At 30.0% G+C, this 18,399-nt stretch overlaps 2 protein-coding genes across 3 annotated transcripts; both read right to left on the bottom strand.

The window, feature by feature from the left end:
* Nucleotides 1-5,013: 5,013 nt before the first annotated feature.
* Nucleotides 5,014-7,724, bottom strand: LOC107492003 (serine/threonine-protein phosphatase PP1 isozyme 3). 2 transcript variants are annotated; one of them, XR_008010635.1, is made up of 5 exons: nucleotides 7,388-7,724; nucleotides 6,755-7,314; nucleotides 6,344-6,565; nucleotides 5,213-5,485; nucleotides 5,014-5,112 (listed from the first exon to the last, which is right to left on the bottom strand). XR_008010635.1 is itself a non-coding variant. In XM_016112952.3 (4 exons), exons 1-4 carry the CDS (start codon nucleotides 7,560-7,562, stop codon nucleotides 5,462-5,464), a joined length of 981 nt encoding a protein of 326 aa, XP_015968438.1. In that variant the 5' UTR covers nucleotides 7,563-7,724; the 3' UTR covers nucleotides 5,014-5,461. The 2 variants fall into 2 exon arrangements, 1 of the variants encoding a protein (XP_015968438.1); XM_016112952.3 differs by having other exon boundaries at nucleotides 5,014-5,485.
* Nucleotides 7,725-17,486: 9,762 nt separating this feature from the next.
* LOC107491790 (ethylene-response factor C3-like) lies at nucleotides 17,487-18,184 on the bottom strand. Its single transcript, XM_016112711.3, has one exon. It carries the CDS (start codon nucleotides 18,138-18,140, stop codon nucleotides 17,487-17,489), a length of 654 nt encoding a protein of 217 aa, XP_015968197.1. The 5' UTR covers nucleotides 18,141-18,184.
* Nucleotides 18,185-18,399: the final 215 nt, after the last annotated feature.

The following is an 18,399-nucleotide window of genomic DNA, read 5'->3' as shown; positions in this document are numbered from 1 at the left end:
AATTATATTTAAAAAATATTATACAATAATTATAATAAAATAAATTATTTTAAAACAAATACAATATCATTTACTATAAAAAGAATATTAATTAAAATATAAAAATATAAGATTTTATTATTAATTTATCGTAAAATATATATTTTATTTATATCACATAATTTTGAATTAGACTAAATATTTTTACATTATGCCTTGAACTTAGATCATATAAGATAAAATGACAAATTCAAACCAAACAAAAAATATGATAGATTCTAACAAGATCGGGAGATTTTGGACACCAAATATTGAACAACCCCAAAAAATCTGTTAAGGGAGGGATTCTTTTTTCATACACATCATATGTGTAACTCTTTTTCTTCTAAATTTTATTAACAGAAAAATAATATTGTTCATAATAAAATGAAAAAAAAAAGACAAATAACACTAACTTTTGGAAGAATTCGAAGACAATTTTAGTAATATTTGTGGAATAAAATTCTACAACTAAATAAAATATTTAACTAAATTTAATTAAAATTGACTCAGTTCAAAACAAACTCAGATCAAAAGTGCAAATTATTTAAATCTAGAATACACCAAAAACTACTTAATGATGACGACACATAAATAAACTTAGTTCAAACCAAATATATATTTTATTTAAATTCAGAATATACTAAAATTATTTAACGATGACAATACACAAACAAACTTAATTTAAAACAAGCATAGACAAAAAATGCACATTTTTTAAATCCAGAATTCACCAAAATTATTTAATGATAACTCAAAACTCCTCCTCTTCCTTATTGTTCGTTTTCATCATTATCATCTTTCTTTTTCTTTTCTTGTTCATCTTAGTTTTTTCTTCTTATTTTATCTTTTCGTTATTCTTCTGATTTTACTCTTTTAATAAGAATAAAAAAATTAAAACAAAGAAAAAATGTATAATGCTGCAAAATTACTAGAAAAAGGAGGAGAAAAAGAAAAAATGCAACAACAACAACAATAATAAAAGAACGATGAGAAAGAGAAAACACGTGAAGAAGAAGGAATGCGAAAAAGAAGGAGAAAAAAAAAGGAAAAGAAAGGACAATGCGAGAACGTTCATGTAGTTGAAATGTATATTCATGTTCTCACTAATGAAACTATTTTTTATTGGGTTTGAACCAATTTGATTAAATTTAATTACCAAAAAATTTAAATATTAACATAATTTATATTTATTTAAGTGAACAAATGAATAATTATTAAACCAATTTAAACTAGTTAACTTTTTAGCAGTATTTTGTACAACAATAATTAATGTATATTAACTTCAACCTCACATTAAATTTTGAATTTGTATGTATACCAAAAATTAACTATTATTAATTCAATTATTATGTGTAGTTATATGTATATATATGTGTTGTTTTTTATATTTTAAATATCTATTTTTGTTTCAATATATGTTTTTTAGATAAAAATAGTTAATTTAGTACTGATTTTTAATATATAACGTAGAATAATGATGGAATAATTATACTTCTTTGTTTGTTGGAGGGTCAACTTCTTATCCTCACTCCTCACTCGTTAGATTCCGCTCTCGAATTCCACCGAAAGTTTCCATGTTTTATTAGATTAAGTTCCTATCGAGAAATTGCACAGTTAAAATATACAATAATTGTACCTAAAACAGGGCCCTACCCATGTGACACACTGCTTCTAAAGTTGGTTAGCGTATTATTTTTTTCCAGTAAGAAACTGCAAATAATATTTTTCAAGTGTGTGACCCAACTTAAGTAATTATTATAAAATGATGTTGGATCATTCAGAATATTCTGCTGAGGAGTTGAAGCAGTACCCTTAAGTGGAGAGCATATGCTAAGAAAAGTTAATACTATGATTAAATGATTAAATGATTAATACTTATTATGTAGGTCGCTTTCATTTCAGGGAGAGTTTTGGCTTCATTCGTGGATAAGGCATGGAAGGACACATCATCTTAGCCTTTCGATTATTACTACATAGATGTTAATTATCATTATTATTAGTAGTAATAAACCTAAGCAAGTTTGTTTTGTGTGCTGCGTTTACAATTAGGTAGGTCCTACGGCCAGTTGTTTATAAAAATTAAAAAGTGACCACTAAGTTTGTCTTCAAATAAAATCTATCATGGATTAAGTGTCACTCACATACAGAAATATAATAATGTAATAATAATAATCTAATTGCATCTTTGATGGACACATACATAGTTGAGAAAGACGGAGATTTATGTTATACAAATCTGAAACCGCCGTGTAGCCAGTTCTTTCTTATATGATTGATTTTTACTTATTTATTTATTCCTCCTGAAGAAAATTGAACATTACTGATAATGTCAGCAAACTAGTAATAAAATTCGTGTGATCAAATCACAAGCTTGCAGCGAAACTAAGACTATAATCTAGATATACTCCCTCCTTGGTGGATGAAATCTGATTGGACCAAGTGCAAGTTCTAAATGATGAACATATATGTTACTTAGACAAAAAAAACAGGCAGAATTTATCTTATTTAATATTTATTAATTGTCACGACAATTAATAAATACTAAATTAGACAAGTTATGGCTGTTTTTAGTTAATTTTTTTTACTATCAAACATTTTTATTTTGAATTAGTACGAATATTAATGAATAAAAACTAGCATTATGGGTGCAAAATGTGGTTTATATTTGAAGATACAAAATTATGATCTTTCTTAAGTTGTATTAACATTATTATGTGCATAAAATTACATCAATAGTAGATATCATTCAATATTTTTAAAAAATAAATACTTACACGCCTTTGTTTTTATACAAAATTAATAATTTTAATTAATAACTTTATATAAAAATAATTACAAATTTCAAAATATGTTTTAACTGTGGTTTAAGAGGGCGGCATAAACACTTCTAGCTTTTCGAATATTTTTTAAAAACGTCCTTTACTATATTCAGCTTCAGCTTCCACAAAAAGGATTTTTTTAAATAACCATTTTAAATATTTTATTTATCGAAATAGGTAATTTAGAGTTTAGACACTATTTATATTTTATTATTTATGTAAATAATTATTTTATTATTTATATAAATAAGATAAGACACAAATTTTTAAACATGTATCACGTATATATATATGATACGTAAAAATTAATATACTCTACATATCTCTTTTTATAAATTTATCTCGTCTATAGTATATTTTTCAAATTCTATATATCTTATTTACAAATAAGATAAAACTAAATAAAATCGTGTCTTATCTCGTTTATATGATAAATAAAATATAATCAATCTTAATTTGTTTATATTACAAATAAAATATATAAAAAATAAAAATTAATAAATATGTTACAAATTAATTATATCTGTAAATAAAATATTTAAATTATTTATTTAAAAAAATCCATCTAAAAAAAGAGTTCAAAGTAGTATTTCTTTCTCTTTTTTAGAATGAAATTGTAATTATTTTGTCATTTTTTTTGGGCATGCAATGGAATTTTTTTTTAGGGCCCGGGACCAACTAGGCTTTGCCCTTTTTTTTCTAAATTATATATTGGACGGTGATCAAACTAACTTGGGCTACAACTGATTGAATATAAACATTGATTTTGAAATTTATTTTGAATGGTGAAGTAGTCAATTTATTTATTATAGCTAATGAGCTATAACTCACACGGTATTCCGCCCCTTCTCTATTTCAAAAGTCTTGGGTTCGAGTCCTATCAATTGGTGCAATGACTCAATTGAAAAAAAAAAAGTATAAAGATTTAATTAAAAATTTTGTAAAACTATAGTCACCAATAGAGTAATTAAACTAAAATCTAATGACAAATAACAAATCCTTAAATGTTGGCTCCCCTCCCTTGCTTTCTTTCCTTTTCTTCTTGTCCTTGGTTTTGTCTTCCATAGTTGAACTAGTATCATCATCCCTTTCATCTCAATCAGAGTCCAGAAAGAACTTTTCCATATTGCGTTTTGAGTAAACTGGAAGAATAATGCTTTAGATCCAAACAGCTGGTGCAAACCAAATCTACAACAAAGATTAGAAGCAAAGTCGCTAAGGGTGCACAAGTCCTACCCTGACCCGAAGACCTGGACTGAACTCGATTAATTTGGTGGTCTGACTACGTTTGGACCTAGTCAGGCCTGAAGTTCATGAAACCTACTCTATCCGATCACTCAACCGAGTTAGAGTCAAGGCTCAAGTTAGCTGAACCAGCTCCGATTGAGAGATTAAGTGAGGTTTGCCCATTTGCCCATTCACAGTTCACAATCACACTACCACTTTTCTTCTTGGTGTACACTATCCTGAACCAAGTATCTAGTATTATGGATTTTTGTTTTTGGAGCTGTTGTATGAGTTAGAATTGGTTTGGGCTATATTGTTTTAAAAAATTTTTTAGTGGTTATGTAATCTACGTGCAACTATGTCAAGTATATACTAAAATTAGCTATCAAAATTAACTACTAGTATAAAATATATATTAGAATATAAAACACACGTTATATGTAATAATGGTATGGGAACGGAACTGAAGATGGGATCATGGGAAGTGTTGACCATACAGCAAAATCTACGCCTAAGAAGTGGCTTTCAGAATCAAGATTAGATTTTAGAAATATGATGAATTCGGTTAGTCTTGATGTTATCAATTATATAATTTTTCATTGCATCTTGCTAACGTTAATCACAAGGACACGTTTTAAAAATATTATAAAAAAATATTTTATTAAAAATATTAAAAAAATACATTTCTAATACATTAAATATATCAAAAACTTACAAAAAAAAAATTATAATATCATACTCTTAAAAATGTGCTCGTAGAACACAAGCAAGCTATTTCATTTTTGAAAAAGTGTAGGTTTAGTTTAAGCTAGTTTGATTATGAAATATGTAAAAGGATTACTTAAATGTAGCATCAAATATGTACTGGACTTTCACTTCTAATTAAGGAAATTAAAAAAAAAAAAAACCTAAACCGAGGCCATAAGCCATAAGACATGAACAGCCATAAACAGAATACAACAGATGACCAACACGATCCTCAATTGCTCTTTAATATGCTTCTATTGCCCCACGAAAAAGCAAATAGCAGAGCTGTTTTCCTCTACTGCATCCATATGCCAATCGTATAAGCATTTTTCAAATAGTTTTCTGCTATTATCCATCTATTCTTGAAAAATGAAAAGCTTACAATTTAGAAAACATACCATTAGTGTACAACGAAGATAAGGAAGGAGATTATGGTTCTCCATCTTCAAATGCAAATTTGTACCAATATAAAAACAATGGTTTACATACTTCAGAATGTGTTTCCCTTTGATTTTACAATTCCAAATATCCATGTGTGGATCCAAACTATCTCTTACTTCCCTTTTCTTGCAACTATTAGGTGTTCATCATAATGTAGACCACTTGTGGCAGCAATCTTTTTCACCAAAGTCATGGCGAGAACAACTTCAGAACATGTTAGGAAAGGCATGCTGTGAAACAATTTTGGGGGGTGGGGGGATCCATAGATTAGAAACATGGATACTAGTAATTCAAAGAATTTTTGCATAATAGCCTAAATTATGTGAAACTTTGCAAGATTGCAATAGTTTAGTTAACTTGTGATATCAAATGAGGTACTCCCACACCCTTTTTGGGTGATGGACTACTAATCCATGCTTGGGAACTTACCATTAGCACATACCTTTTACAACTAAAGCACCATAAATAACCATTATATATAACTGAAATCAAATTATTCCGCTATTTTTTATGTCACTTTCTATTATTAAGAAACCCGATTGATGTCAAGTTCCTTTGAGGGACCAAACTGATGCGACTTAGATCATAGGTGGACTGAATTGGTGTTTACTCTTGAAATAATTGCTATATCAAATAGCTTGGGCTGCTATGGTTCATATTTTGCTGTTTACACTAATACCATGATTTCCTGATTCCTAGTATAATTAGTATATATAAAAGATAAATCCAAATTATACTAGTTATGTTGGACAAGACTGGTGCATGAAACCTATCCTCAAGCACATGCCCCTCATCACCATGTTTTTGTGTAATCATCACAACTACCTACTTCACGTATTATTTTTCTGAAGGTGGCAAACATGGTGTTTGATTCAAGTAAAGCATGATATACATTGGCATTATTGTAATCTAAATACTTCATAGAAAATCGATACATATAGTCTCAGCTAAAAGAAAATCAAGCAACAAGCATGAAATTGCCAATTCACCACGAAGATTGGTATTCACAAATATCTCATTTATGTGAAGAAGATAATCAGCAGATAGTTGAGCATTAATTTCCAGAAAACACTAAACTATCTTCTTACCTTTACTCCAGCCGGGGAGTTTCCGGGCTTGGCAGTGGTCGTACTTCCAAAATTGAGCTTTGTCTTCCTATCAGCCGGCTTTAAGATTTGGAACGAGCACATTAGTGTTTCATCAACACTCATCATGGCACCAGCATTGTCAAACTCCCCACAATAATTAGGAGCTGAAAATATTGTCACAAGCTGTCGGTTCGCAAAGAACTCGTATCCGTCCTCCACAACCTGTATCAAACAAATTAAACCAAAAACAAATTTCAAGTCCAATCCAAACTTAAACAATGGAAGATGTTTGCCTAAAAGCTCAAGCTATTCTACAAACACAAGGATGATATTTCAGTTTATAAGTGTGACAGCATAAAATTCTCACAACAACATGGCAACACAAATGAAGTAATTGAATTGGAATTTAACCTGGTGAGCGCGGCATACAAGATCAAGATCATGTTTCTGGAGGAACTCGGAGACTTTATCAGAACCAAAGGTATAAGAAACTCCCCTGTCATTCATTCCCCATCCTTGAACATCTTTGCTAGGGTCGGACCAAAGAAGATCACAAAGCAAACCGGTGTCAGGCACATCAGTAGGGCGCTGCAGATTCCTGATCTGATCCAAACTATGCAGGTCCGGAGAAAGTCCGCCGTGCATACACAAAATCTTCTCGTCGATAAGGGCGGCGACGGGAAGGCAATTGAAGCATTCAGTGAAAGTCTTCCATAAACTGACATTGAACCTCCTCTTACACTCGTCATAAAAACCATATATCCTATTGATAGAAGCACATTCATGGTTTCCCCTCAACAGAAAGAAATTCTCAGGATATTTAATTTTATAAGCAAGAAGAAGGCAAATTGTTTCTAAACTCTGCTTGCCTCGATCCACGTAATCTCCCAAGAACAAGTAGTTAGCTTCCGGTGGTAATCCGCCGTACTCGAAAAGGCGTAGAAGATCGGAGTATTGGCCATGTACATCACCTGAAACAAACACGAATCAATAAAAGGAGTTGAGTGAGTGAGGGATTGGAACAAGTTAAGTTAGTTAGGGTACCGCAAATCTTAATGGGAGCTTGGAGGTCCAATAAGTTAGGTTGTTGCAAGAAAATGTCTCTGGAAACGAGGCACAGTTGGCGGATCTCGGACTCCGAGAGCTGAACCTGCTTGCCGGGGCGCCCACGAACTTCGAGGAGACGGTTGATTATGCCGTCAAGCACTGACTGCTCCATCGGTTAAACTTTTGAGTTTCGGTTTCAGCCTCTTTCTACTGTACTCGCCTACTCGACGGAATTCTCCACATGGATTGTCGGAGGGAGGAGGAGTCGTTGCATTCCTCTCTCGCCACCACTGCCTCCGGGAAACACGCACAGAAAGAGGAAGGGACTAAAATGACTTTTAATATCAAGGGGATTAACATTATTAACTTCTTACTTTCTCTTTCCTTCAAAATATTTAAATTATTATAGTATTCATATACTCTGTGTTTCTATTATTCTAAAATTAACCATTTAAATTGATTTTTAAAATTTTTTAGTATAAATTTTGATTATGCTAAAAGTTCTTTGAACGATTATCTCATTTTTTTTGAAAATAAAAAACTCAACAACACAGTACAGTAGAGCAGTACAGTAGAGCAGTTAAACAGAAACAAAAAATTAAATTAAAGAAATACAACAATATTTAAAAGAATTCTTATATCATTTTTGGTATTGTGATCAATAACTAAAGTGATTCACACCTCTTTACTGTTATGATTTAATTTTGAATAATTTCTTTAACACTTTTGCTTTTAGATATTCCAAACGAACGATTATCTAATTTATTTTATCATAATATTTGTTTGAAATTTTAATTGTTTTATAACAAAATTTGTTTAAAATTTATTTATTTTATATGTGTATCAAAAATTTAAAATTTAGTGGGAACTAAATTGTGAAGAGGAATGCTAGGGTAACAGTAATTTTAGTGTTTTATAACCATCAATTAGCCATCAATAGTATTTTTAATGGTGTGAGATTACATCTAATGGTGGGAGATCACTTACTTTTGTTTTGATTGTTAAGTGCTGGCTAAAAAATATAAAAATTACTGATTCCTAGACTTTTCCAATTGTGAATTATCAAATCTAAAGTTTGTTGAAATCAACTTAAATGCTTATTTATATTTAATTATAATTAATATTATTTTAACTATACTGATATGAATAATCACTCTTGAAAATACGATAATTAACCCTTTATATATTACCAATTTGTTACATTTTATTTGATGCGTCAAATTCATACCTATTAAATATAAATTTATTTATCTATCATTTAATTAATCTAATTTTAATAGTCAGTAGTCACTACTACGTATTTACTGTTTAGTTTAGAAAATCATGGATAGATGTAGAATTGAATGGTAACCTCTCGTTGGAGACAATGGCTTCATGATCAAAGTATGTGGTGGAAGTCTCTATTATGCTTTGTCTTTATCCTCTCATTATTTTGTTTAGTTCCTCTCTATAATCATGCTTTCATTGTTTTCCCCTTTGAATAGAACACAGCAACACACACTTTACTTGATCGGTTTCGTTAGTAAAAACGCTCCTATTGACGTGGCATTGCATTGCTTAGAGGAACATATGGCGTCCCACAACTTTGAACCTTGCAATTATCAACACATTATGCTATTGCTGTCCACGTCTACCAGCGGCATCAAGAATCTCCGCTCTATCTTAGAAAATTAAAATGTATTTTATTTATGAAAAAAGTATTGACAAATAATAAAAATATTAAATAATATGAATAATGAATATATCAAATATTTAATTTATTAAGTGTATAAATAATTATTTTAATATTAAAATTTAGATAAATAATTTAAAAATATAATATATTTTATTTTAATTAAATTAATTTTAAAATCTGTTATTTATATTGTTTAAAAAAATTATTGTCTAACTTTATTTATTTTTTCTTTGCCTTCGAGAAATACTAAATGCGTGCGACAAGATTTGAATCATTAGAGACTATTTTCAAGAGGAAAAATGTATGTTCACGTGAAAAAAGATAGTAGTAGCATCAAGTGAAAGGCTATTTTGAGTGTACAATACTTTAATTAAAAAGTAAATTAACCATTTTTTACTATAATATTTTGAATCGCAAAAGATGAATTCGTTTGGAATCAACAACGTGGGATTTTAACTGAATAATTTTGTTTTGAACTGCATTAGAGTTGAATAATTATATTGAGATTCTTTTAGTATTTTTTTTTGGAAAAGTATAGGTAAACAATGAAAATACTAAACAATGTAAACAATAAATATATATCGGATATTCATTTCATTAGGTGTATGAATAATTATTTTAATATTAAAATTTAGATGAATAATTTAGAAATATAGTATATTTTTATTTAATTGATAATTATTCATGTTGTTTAAGATAATATTATTTACTTAACACTTCCTAATTTTTTTTTATCGTACTTACAAGTGGAATGGAGTGGGAGATGTGACAAAGAATTAAGAATTGCCAGTGAGATAAGATTAGAGTTTATAGTTGAGATTTGTGTTAGATAAGAAAGGATAGTTAAAAAATTTTAATTAGTTATTTTAGGATTGGAATAATTTTGTCATTTAAAATTCATCTGATATAAAGTGAATTGGTTTTTAGGATAAATTTATTAATACCTGAATTTTTATGATGAAAAATGATTATTTACTCTAAATTAAATCTCGTATGTCATTAAATTTCACGTGTAGCTTGAAAGTATAAAGGTTCCATTCTTCCATTTAATGTAGAAAAAGGGAAAATTGGATTACACATAGTGAGAGTTCAAAGTCGTGTAAATTGGGGTGGTGGTTTGTCCACTTGATACAGACAAGACTTTGAGAGAGTTTAACCAAAATTTGTGGTGGACGTTAAATATAAATATGTTATGTTCCCAAATTGAGTTGACAAACATGGGTATTATTAATTAAATTATTGTGTATAAGTAGTTTTATAGTTTTACACACATTATAATGATATAGGAGCTAGTAGACAGCCCATTATATTACGTATAAATTTGGGGTATGAAATGCTTATAATTTATAAATAAACAATATTAATCAATTATTGGGTTCTTTGACTTTTATTCACGTTTCTTTCCTATAAGAGTAATATTCTAAATCAATCACAGAGAATTTTTAGTAAATATTTAATTTTTAAAAAATGTTAATCATCAAATAGTCAATAATTTTTTATATAAATTTTCACATCAAATTGTATAAAACATTAGACAAATTAATTTCTATCATTATTTAATAAAAATATATAAATTAAAAAAAAATTAAAACTCTTGTATCAATTCCTCTATATATTCGAACCAGCTGATGTATAAATAATTGACTAATCTAATTAAATACAAATTTGAGAATGTATTTGATAATAAAAATTAATTAAAAATAAAAGTACGTCTTACTAAAAATTTTTCAAAAACTATTAAAATATTATTCTTATATTCTAATTCCTTTAAATAGTGACATTAGTAAGAAAATAATATCTCCGAGTTGATGAGAAATGTTAAATTATTAATAATTTTCTCTTATATTTACCTTATATCTAATTAATTCTAGCCAACTTTAATTTTTATTAACTTTTTTTTACTAAGATGTTGATCGTGTGACCTTTTCTGTTTAAATTCCACATTATGATATTTGTTTATTTCTTTCTCTTTGTATTCATTTGGATGATGTTGATTTGGGTTGCCTTGGTGATGTGCCTCTTCCTTTTCTAAATGAGAAAGTTTACAATAATCTTACGGCACCAGTTATTATGGAGGAAGTCAGAACAGCTGTTTTTCACATGAACTCTTTTAAAGCTCCGGGACCTGATGAATTTCAAGCTTTCTTCTTCAAAGAATATTGGGAGATCACTGGTCTTGATGTTTGGAAGATGGTTAAGCAGACATTCTCCGGTGTTACTCTTGATCCGAGAATGTTGGAGACTTTACTGGTTCTCATTCCAAAGGTTGAATCACCGGTATCTATGAAAGATTTCAGGCCGATTAGTCTCTGCAATGTAGTTTACAAGATCATCACGAAGGTCTTTGTTAATAGGCTTCGTCCTCATCTTCCGGAGATTGTTGGCCCTCTTCAAGGAGAATTTATTCCGGGACGAGGAACTCCTGACAACATCATTATTGCTCAAGAAGTCCTCCACTTTATGAAGAAGACTAAATCAAAGAAAGGCACACTGACCTTTAAGATTGATCTGGAGAAAGCTTATGACAGAGTTGACTGGAGGTTTTTAGCTCATACCCTTAAGAGCTTTGGTTTTCCTATTCCTACACTTAATTTGATTATGAATTGTGTCACTGCTTCTTCTTTATCTATTCTTTGAAATGGGAGTCGTCTGAATGGCTTTACTCCTAGCCGATATCTTAGACAAGGAGACCCTATGTCACTCTATCTTTTTGTGTTGTGTATGGAGCGATTGGCATGCTTTATTAGTCATCAGGTTGATTTGGGCTTGTGGGAGCCGGTTGCTATTTCTAGAGGGAGACCAAGAATATCCCACTTAATGTTTGCGGATGACTTACTTCTATTCTGTAAAGCTACAAAGAGACAAGTGCAAAATGTGATGTTGATTTTAGAGACTTTTTGCAAAGCATCTGGGATGAAGATTAATGTGGAGAAGTCTAAAGCGCTTTGCTCTAAGAATGTCTCTGCAACAAGGAAAGAGGTTTTCACTGGGGTATCCTCTATCAGATTTGTTCAGGACTTGGGCAAGTATCTTGGAGTTACCCTTAGCCATTCTAGGATGACTCGTTCAGCTTTCAATGGTGTCCTGGATAAGATTCGGAGTAGGCTAGCAAGCTGGAAAGGGAGTTTACTCAATCGGGCTGGTAGACTCTACTTGGTTAATTCTATTGCCGCCGCTATTCCCACGTACCAGATGCAGGTCTCTATTTTTCCCAAAGGAATCATTAGTAAATTGGAGTCTATGATGAGGAATTTTCTTTGGAAAGGACAAGTTGATGGAAGAGGATTGAATCTTGTTAGTTGGAAGGTACTGGTTACTCCAAAAAAATATGGAGGTTTGGGGATTAGAGATCTTTATTGTGTAAATATTGCTCTTCTTGGGAAGCTAGTTTGGACTTTTTTCCAGCAGCCAAACAAGCTATGGGTCCAATTGTTAGATGTCAAATACCGATCATCTCTATATGACTGTTTTAGTTATCCTAAGAATAAGGACTCTCCCATTTGGAGGTGTCTTTGCAAGGCTTGGGAAGTGTTGAAGGATGGGTTTGCTTGGTGTATTGGAGATTTGAACCAGAATTTTTGGTTTTCTAGCTGGAGGAGAGAAGGACGGTTATCTAATGAGATGGATTATGTTTACATTTCTTATTCGAATCTCCGGATATAGGATATTTGGTCGGTTGGTAGGTGGCATTTGGATACTCTTTATTCTCCTTTATCTCAAAATCTGAAAGATAATATTCTCTCTTACAATCCAGATGAACAAGCAGGTCCGGAAGTGGGTTGGTATTAGAGTGGGTCTGCTGCCAAAGTCTATAACTCACGCAATGGTTACTTGTGGCTGTGTAAGCAACTGTTTGGTTGGGAGGAGCAGGATAATTGGTTTTGGCTTTGGCGTCAGCTTGTTCCGGAAAAGCATAAGTTTTTGGCTTGGTTGTGTCTTAAAGAGGCTCTTCCTACTGCAAGTTTTCGCTTTAGAAGAGGGATGTTGTCATCGGATAGGTGTCTAAGATGTCTTTCTAGCCAGGAATCGGTTTTACATTGTATTCAGGATTGTCCAAAAGCTCAGCTTGTCTGGCATAGGTTGGATATTTCTTGTCATCCTTTGGATTTGAAGAACTAGTTATTGTATCATAGCAGAGAGCATCTGTTCAAGTTCTTTTCGGGACTTTGGTGGATATGGCGAGCAAGGAATAATGACATATTTAATCCCCATGAAACTTGGCCTCCGGAAAAAAGTGATTTGTCTGGCATTAACCTCAGAAAAAGAGCTTAGGAATATTTTTGAATTACAACGTATGTCCCTTTCCTCTACTCTAAATGGTTTTTGGAATCCCCCATCCATTGATACTTTTAAGATTAATTGTGATGTTAGTTATTTTGGTTCAGGTGATAGTGTTGGTTTTGCTTGTGTTATTAGAGATTGTAATGGGAGCTGGCAAAGGGGGTGTTTGGGAATGATTGAGAGTAATAGTATTCTTCAAGGAGAATTGTTTGCTATTTGGAGAGGATATCTCTTAGCTTGGGATATGGGTCAACGAGATGTTATTTGTGAGACGGATTGTGTGGAAGCATTTAATCTTGTTACTCAATATGGTTTTGGGTTTATTGATCCATTGGTGCTCAAAATAAGAGATATCATGCATTGGAATTGGCGTGTTGACTTTCGTTTGATTACGAGAGGTGCAAACACGGTGGCAGATACTATGGCAAAGATGGCGATGAAGTTACAACTTTCGCATGTGGAGCTTCTTTCATCTTGGGAGGAGTTTAAAAGTAGTCTTAAACAGGACTGCCCCTCTATTTAAGCAGTTCCTTATTTTATTTGTTTTATTTTTCTTTGTTTAATTTATTTCAGTCACAAAAAAAAATGTTAGTTGAAAATCTACTGATAATCGCGTAGCACACTAGCACTTGTATATTTACCTAGAGAGGAGTTGGTTTAGACTTTAATTAAAATTTAATTATTAAAAAAATAATAATTTTATATACTATTAAATATAATTTTATATTATTAAAAATATTAATAATAACTAATTAATAACTACAAATTATAAAAATTGCTTACTTCTCAACACTTTTCATACTTAAAATGGGAAGTGTTAATAAAAAGAATCCCATAATAATAAGATGAGAAAGGAATTAGAAGAAGGAAACGCATGATGGTGTTAGTGTAGTTGACCTAGAATGAATGGAAGGTGGTGGCATGCATGTGCTCTTCCATTAAATCAAATTGGTAATAATGGCAGCTGCTCGATATCTTGTGGTGGTTCTGTTACTCATCAATTTCTTGAGCTTCTTCTCTTGGGCCTCGGAAGAAGACGCTGTTGCTGCTGCTTCATCTTCATCTTCATCAATGAACAGAGTGAGTGGCAGGGTTCCTTCACCTCCCTCTACCCCTCCTTTCTCCTCATCCATCATATCCAAACTTCATTCTTTTGATCTTCTTTTATTGCTTTCTACTTTATTAATTAAAATAATCAGAAAATCTTGGGGACCCGAAATTTTAAATAATTTTAGGCAGAATTTAATCAGTATGATAAATATAAAATATGCACATCCTTAATACTTACTTAATTAGAGGAATAAACTAATCACTCGATTAATTTTTTAACTATATTGATTTATGTATATAAATCTTAATAAATATAATAAATATAAATTATATATTTTTTAAAATAAATTTTTATAAATATGAACATAAATTATTATCGATCAAGTATTATCCAAAATATTCAATATGTAGCATTGTTGTTAAATAATAATGATCCCTCATCTTCAATGTATGATGTGAACTGTGATATGATCGCCATATTCGCTTAAAAAATTATAAATTATTTTCCATCGTTATTGCAATTGCAATCACCTGCTTTGATTTTTTTTTTTAATTACGCTTCCCTTTTCTAATTAGATCGTGTTTTTAATTTTCTATAAAAAATACTATTTACACATTAAAATTAGTTACTAAAATTAGTTATCAATATATTTGGATATAAATATATGTGTAGTTTAATTTATTTTCAATGTATATTTATATTTCAATATGTATTTTATAGTGATGACTAACTTTGGTGACTAATTTTAGTGTACATGTAGCATAGTTGTTGAAAATATATAAAAAAATCTATTATCTTACATGTATACCAAAATCAGCCACCAAAGTTAGCCACCAGTATAAAATACATGTTGGAATATAAATATACATTAAAAATAAATTAAACTACATATATATTTATACATAAATACATTGATGGTAATTTTAATAGATAATTTTAGTTTTTTCTTTTTTTTATATTTATAAAATATAGATTTTCTCTTCTATAAGATTAAAATAATCCACTTTTTAATTCACTTGACCAGATTAAATACTCTTTAATAATAGCTATAATCGTATATATAAATTCACTTGACCAAATTAAATACTCTTCAACTCATTCTTTAATTCACTTGACCAAATTAAATAGTACTCTTTAATAACTATAATTGCATATATAAATTAATGATAATTATTTGGTTGATTCAAATAATAATATGAAATATACATTTTACGTAAAAAAATGTATCTTTTATAAATAGAGAGAATATGAATATCATTTAAATATCTCAAAAAGTAGAAATGATATTTTTTTCATTTTTTTGGTATTTAATTTTTTAATCTAAAAACTGAAAATTTAATGGATAAGTAACATTTTTCATTAATTAATAACGAGCACAAGATTGAAGTCTAATGTAAAGATGCATCTAGTGACAAGCCCAACCAATTCCAGGGGTTAGAGAAGAGTACCAGCTACTGTGAGCACTCAAATTAATACCATCATTTATTCAAAATTCTGTTGTAAAGTAGAAATATTTGATTAAAGCTAAGGTTGTAAATAAATACGAAATTTGATGGCAATAACTAATTTGTTCAGCAACAAAACAAAAAAAATAATTGAATTCAGTGTCTAATTTATTTGCTTAATGCTTTAATTTATCACGAAAGTTAGCCAAAAATATTATATATACACAAAATCTATGATTCAACGTATATATATTATTTAACTTATTTTTAATATTATGTTATATATATAATTAATTTAATAGTTTATTACTTTATTTGATGCTGTACACTTAATAAGATGTAAATTAAGTAACCTAGAGGAGAATTTGATTGTTTTTGACATTTAATTGTTGGCAAGAGAAATGTTGTAATAACGAATGCGTATGAGGATGTTATACTTATAGCTGCTATGTCTTAGGTAGTTAATAGGGTTGGCTATCATCCTTAATGGGGTCACATTAGTTTTTGACAGACTTTAGTTTGTTACTTTATTGAGTGAAGACATTCAACGATAATTGACATCACTAAGCATACTGCATATATATAGTCATCATTTGGCTGTGTGCCACCTTTCAAAACCGGGAGCGTAACAACTGCTTTGCCCCACCCGGATCCCCCATCCTTACCCGTTCAAATAAGAAAAATAGGTGTGCATTAATTTTTTTTTTAAAAAAGAATTTAAGAGTGAAACTTAAATTCGTGACTTCTAAGTGAGTATAAAAAGATTATGTCATTTAAACTATAACTCATTAATATATATTAAAATTAATTATTAATATAAAATATTAAAATTAAATTAAATAATATATATTAATAAAAACACTTAACCAAAAAGAAGTCACTCTCATTTTTTCCCTTTGTGTAGAATAAAAGATACTCCATGTTATGATAATAAATTACAAATAAATATGTAAAGGAAACATTTAGTAATTAATTATCATTAAAAAAAACATTATTCGAACAAAAAAAAGCGCTAAAGGACCAATAATTTTAATTAATATTGACTAATATTTTTGACCAACAATTAAAAAGTTCTTAAAAATTAATTATTTTTAGTATTTTTGACTATTATTTATTTAGCACAAATTAAATATTAAATTATCTTTAATAAATAAATTTTATTAATTTATGCATATAAATTCTAAAAAATATGAATATAAAAATTATATTGATTATGCATACAAATTTTTGTAAATATAAATATAAATTATATATTTTTGTGTGTAAAATTTCTGTAAATATAACTATGTTTTACATATATACTAAAATCAACTATCACTATAAAATATATGTTGAAATATAAATACATATTAAAAAAATATTAAACTCTATATATATTTATATTTAAATATATTAGTGACTTATTTTAATAACTACTTTTAGTGTATAAATAATATTTTTAATGTGAATATAGATATAAATTATAAGAAAGTCTAAAGATCCAATATTTTTATTAAAATTTGACCAACACTTAATCATTAAAAAAAAAATAAGTAATCTCATATTAATAGATAATAGACATAATCATTAGATATAATATCACATTATTAAAAATATTAATAATCATTACAAATCACAAAATTTATGAACTCGCTAGCACCCCTCCTATAGCATTGCATCCTTGGACGAGAGCGTAAGAAGTTGTTCCAAATAGTCAGCACCCAAATCCTGGAATACCATGACATGATTATGATTATGATGATTGTTGTTATTATTTGTATTCATCATCATGAGCAGTTTCTTCTCCCTGTTCTCCATCTTCCTCTTCATGGAATGCTTCTTCTTCAGCTCCAACACCGGAGAACAACCTTCACTAAACCCACCACACTCCATCATCATCTTCTCTAGCGACTCAACAACCATCCCTGCCGGGAAGTTCAAAATCGCCACTGATCCTCTACTTGCCAATGCCGCTTGGTCGTAAGCCAAAGCAGCTTCCTCCGCCGTATCAAAGGTTCCCAACCATACCCTCTCGCCGTTCCTCGTAGAGTCCCTTATCTCTGCCGCGTACTTTCCCCATGGCCTCCTTCTTACCCCTCTGTAAGATGCTTGTTGTGGCTGCAGCGCCGCCATGGTTGAGTTCACCTCTTCGATGGAGGAGTTTTCCGCTGCATCACCGCCACTTCCCTGTGCAAGAACCTCGCATAGAAGCATTTCCTCGGAGTCATTTTCGTTGAAGGGAAGGGATTGATTAAAGTTTGATGTAGTTGCATATGGTGGTGGAACAGAGAATGATGAATAATAATAATAATGATCCATATATAGTGATAGTACTAGATGAGAACGAGCTTAATTAATTACAAGATTTGAGTGAATGATAGCTTAGAAGATGTTTCTGGAATGATAAGCATAGTGTTATAGTGTGCTTAAATATATAGGCGGAGCGATTAATTAAGAGCATGCAGTATTATATGCAAAAGAGGGAAGATAAGATTGCATGAATGCAATGCAAGTTGCGATTTAGTGTTGAATAATTAATTAACGGGACCCAAATTAAAATTAAGAAAATACTAATAAA

The sequence above is a fragment of the Arachis duranensis genome, chromosome 6 (assembly GCF_000817695.3).
Source record: "Arachis duranensis cultivar V14167 chromosome 6, aradu.V14167.gnm2.J7QH, whole genome shotgun sequence".
In the NCBI taxonomy this organism is placed as follows: domain Eukaryota; kingdom Viridiplantae; phylum Streptophyta; class Magnoliopsida; order Fabales; family Fabaceae; genus Arachis; species Arachis duranensis.
Note: the sequence above shows the minus strand (reverse complement) of the source record. Positions and strands in the feature narration are given on the sequence as shown.

Excerpts from the sequence above, each read along its gene's own strand:
- LOC107492003 (XM_016112952.3), bottom strand. The coding sequence starts at position 7,562 with ATGGAGCAGTCAGTGCTTGACGGCATAATCAACCGTCTCCTCGAAGTT. Across the intron at positions 6,566-6,754 it reads TTGTATGCCGCGCTCACCAG|GTTGTGGAGGACGGATACGA; the intron begins GTTAAATTCCAA and ends TGTTTGATACAG. Across the intron at positions 5,486-6,343 it reads ACTCCCCGGCTGGAGTAAAG|CATGCCTTTCCTAACATGTT; the intron begins GTAAGAAGATAG and ends ATTGTTTCACAG.
- LOC107491790 (XM_016112711.3), bottom strand. The coding sequence starts at position 18,140 with ATGGATCATTATTATTATTATTCATCATTCTCTGTTCCACCACCATAT.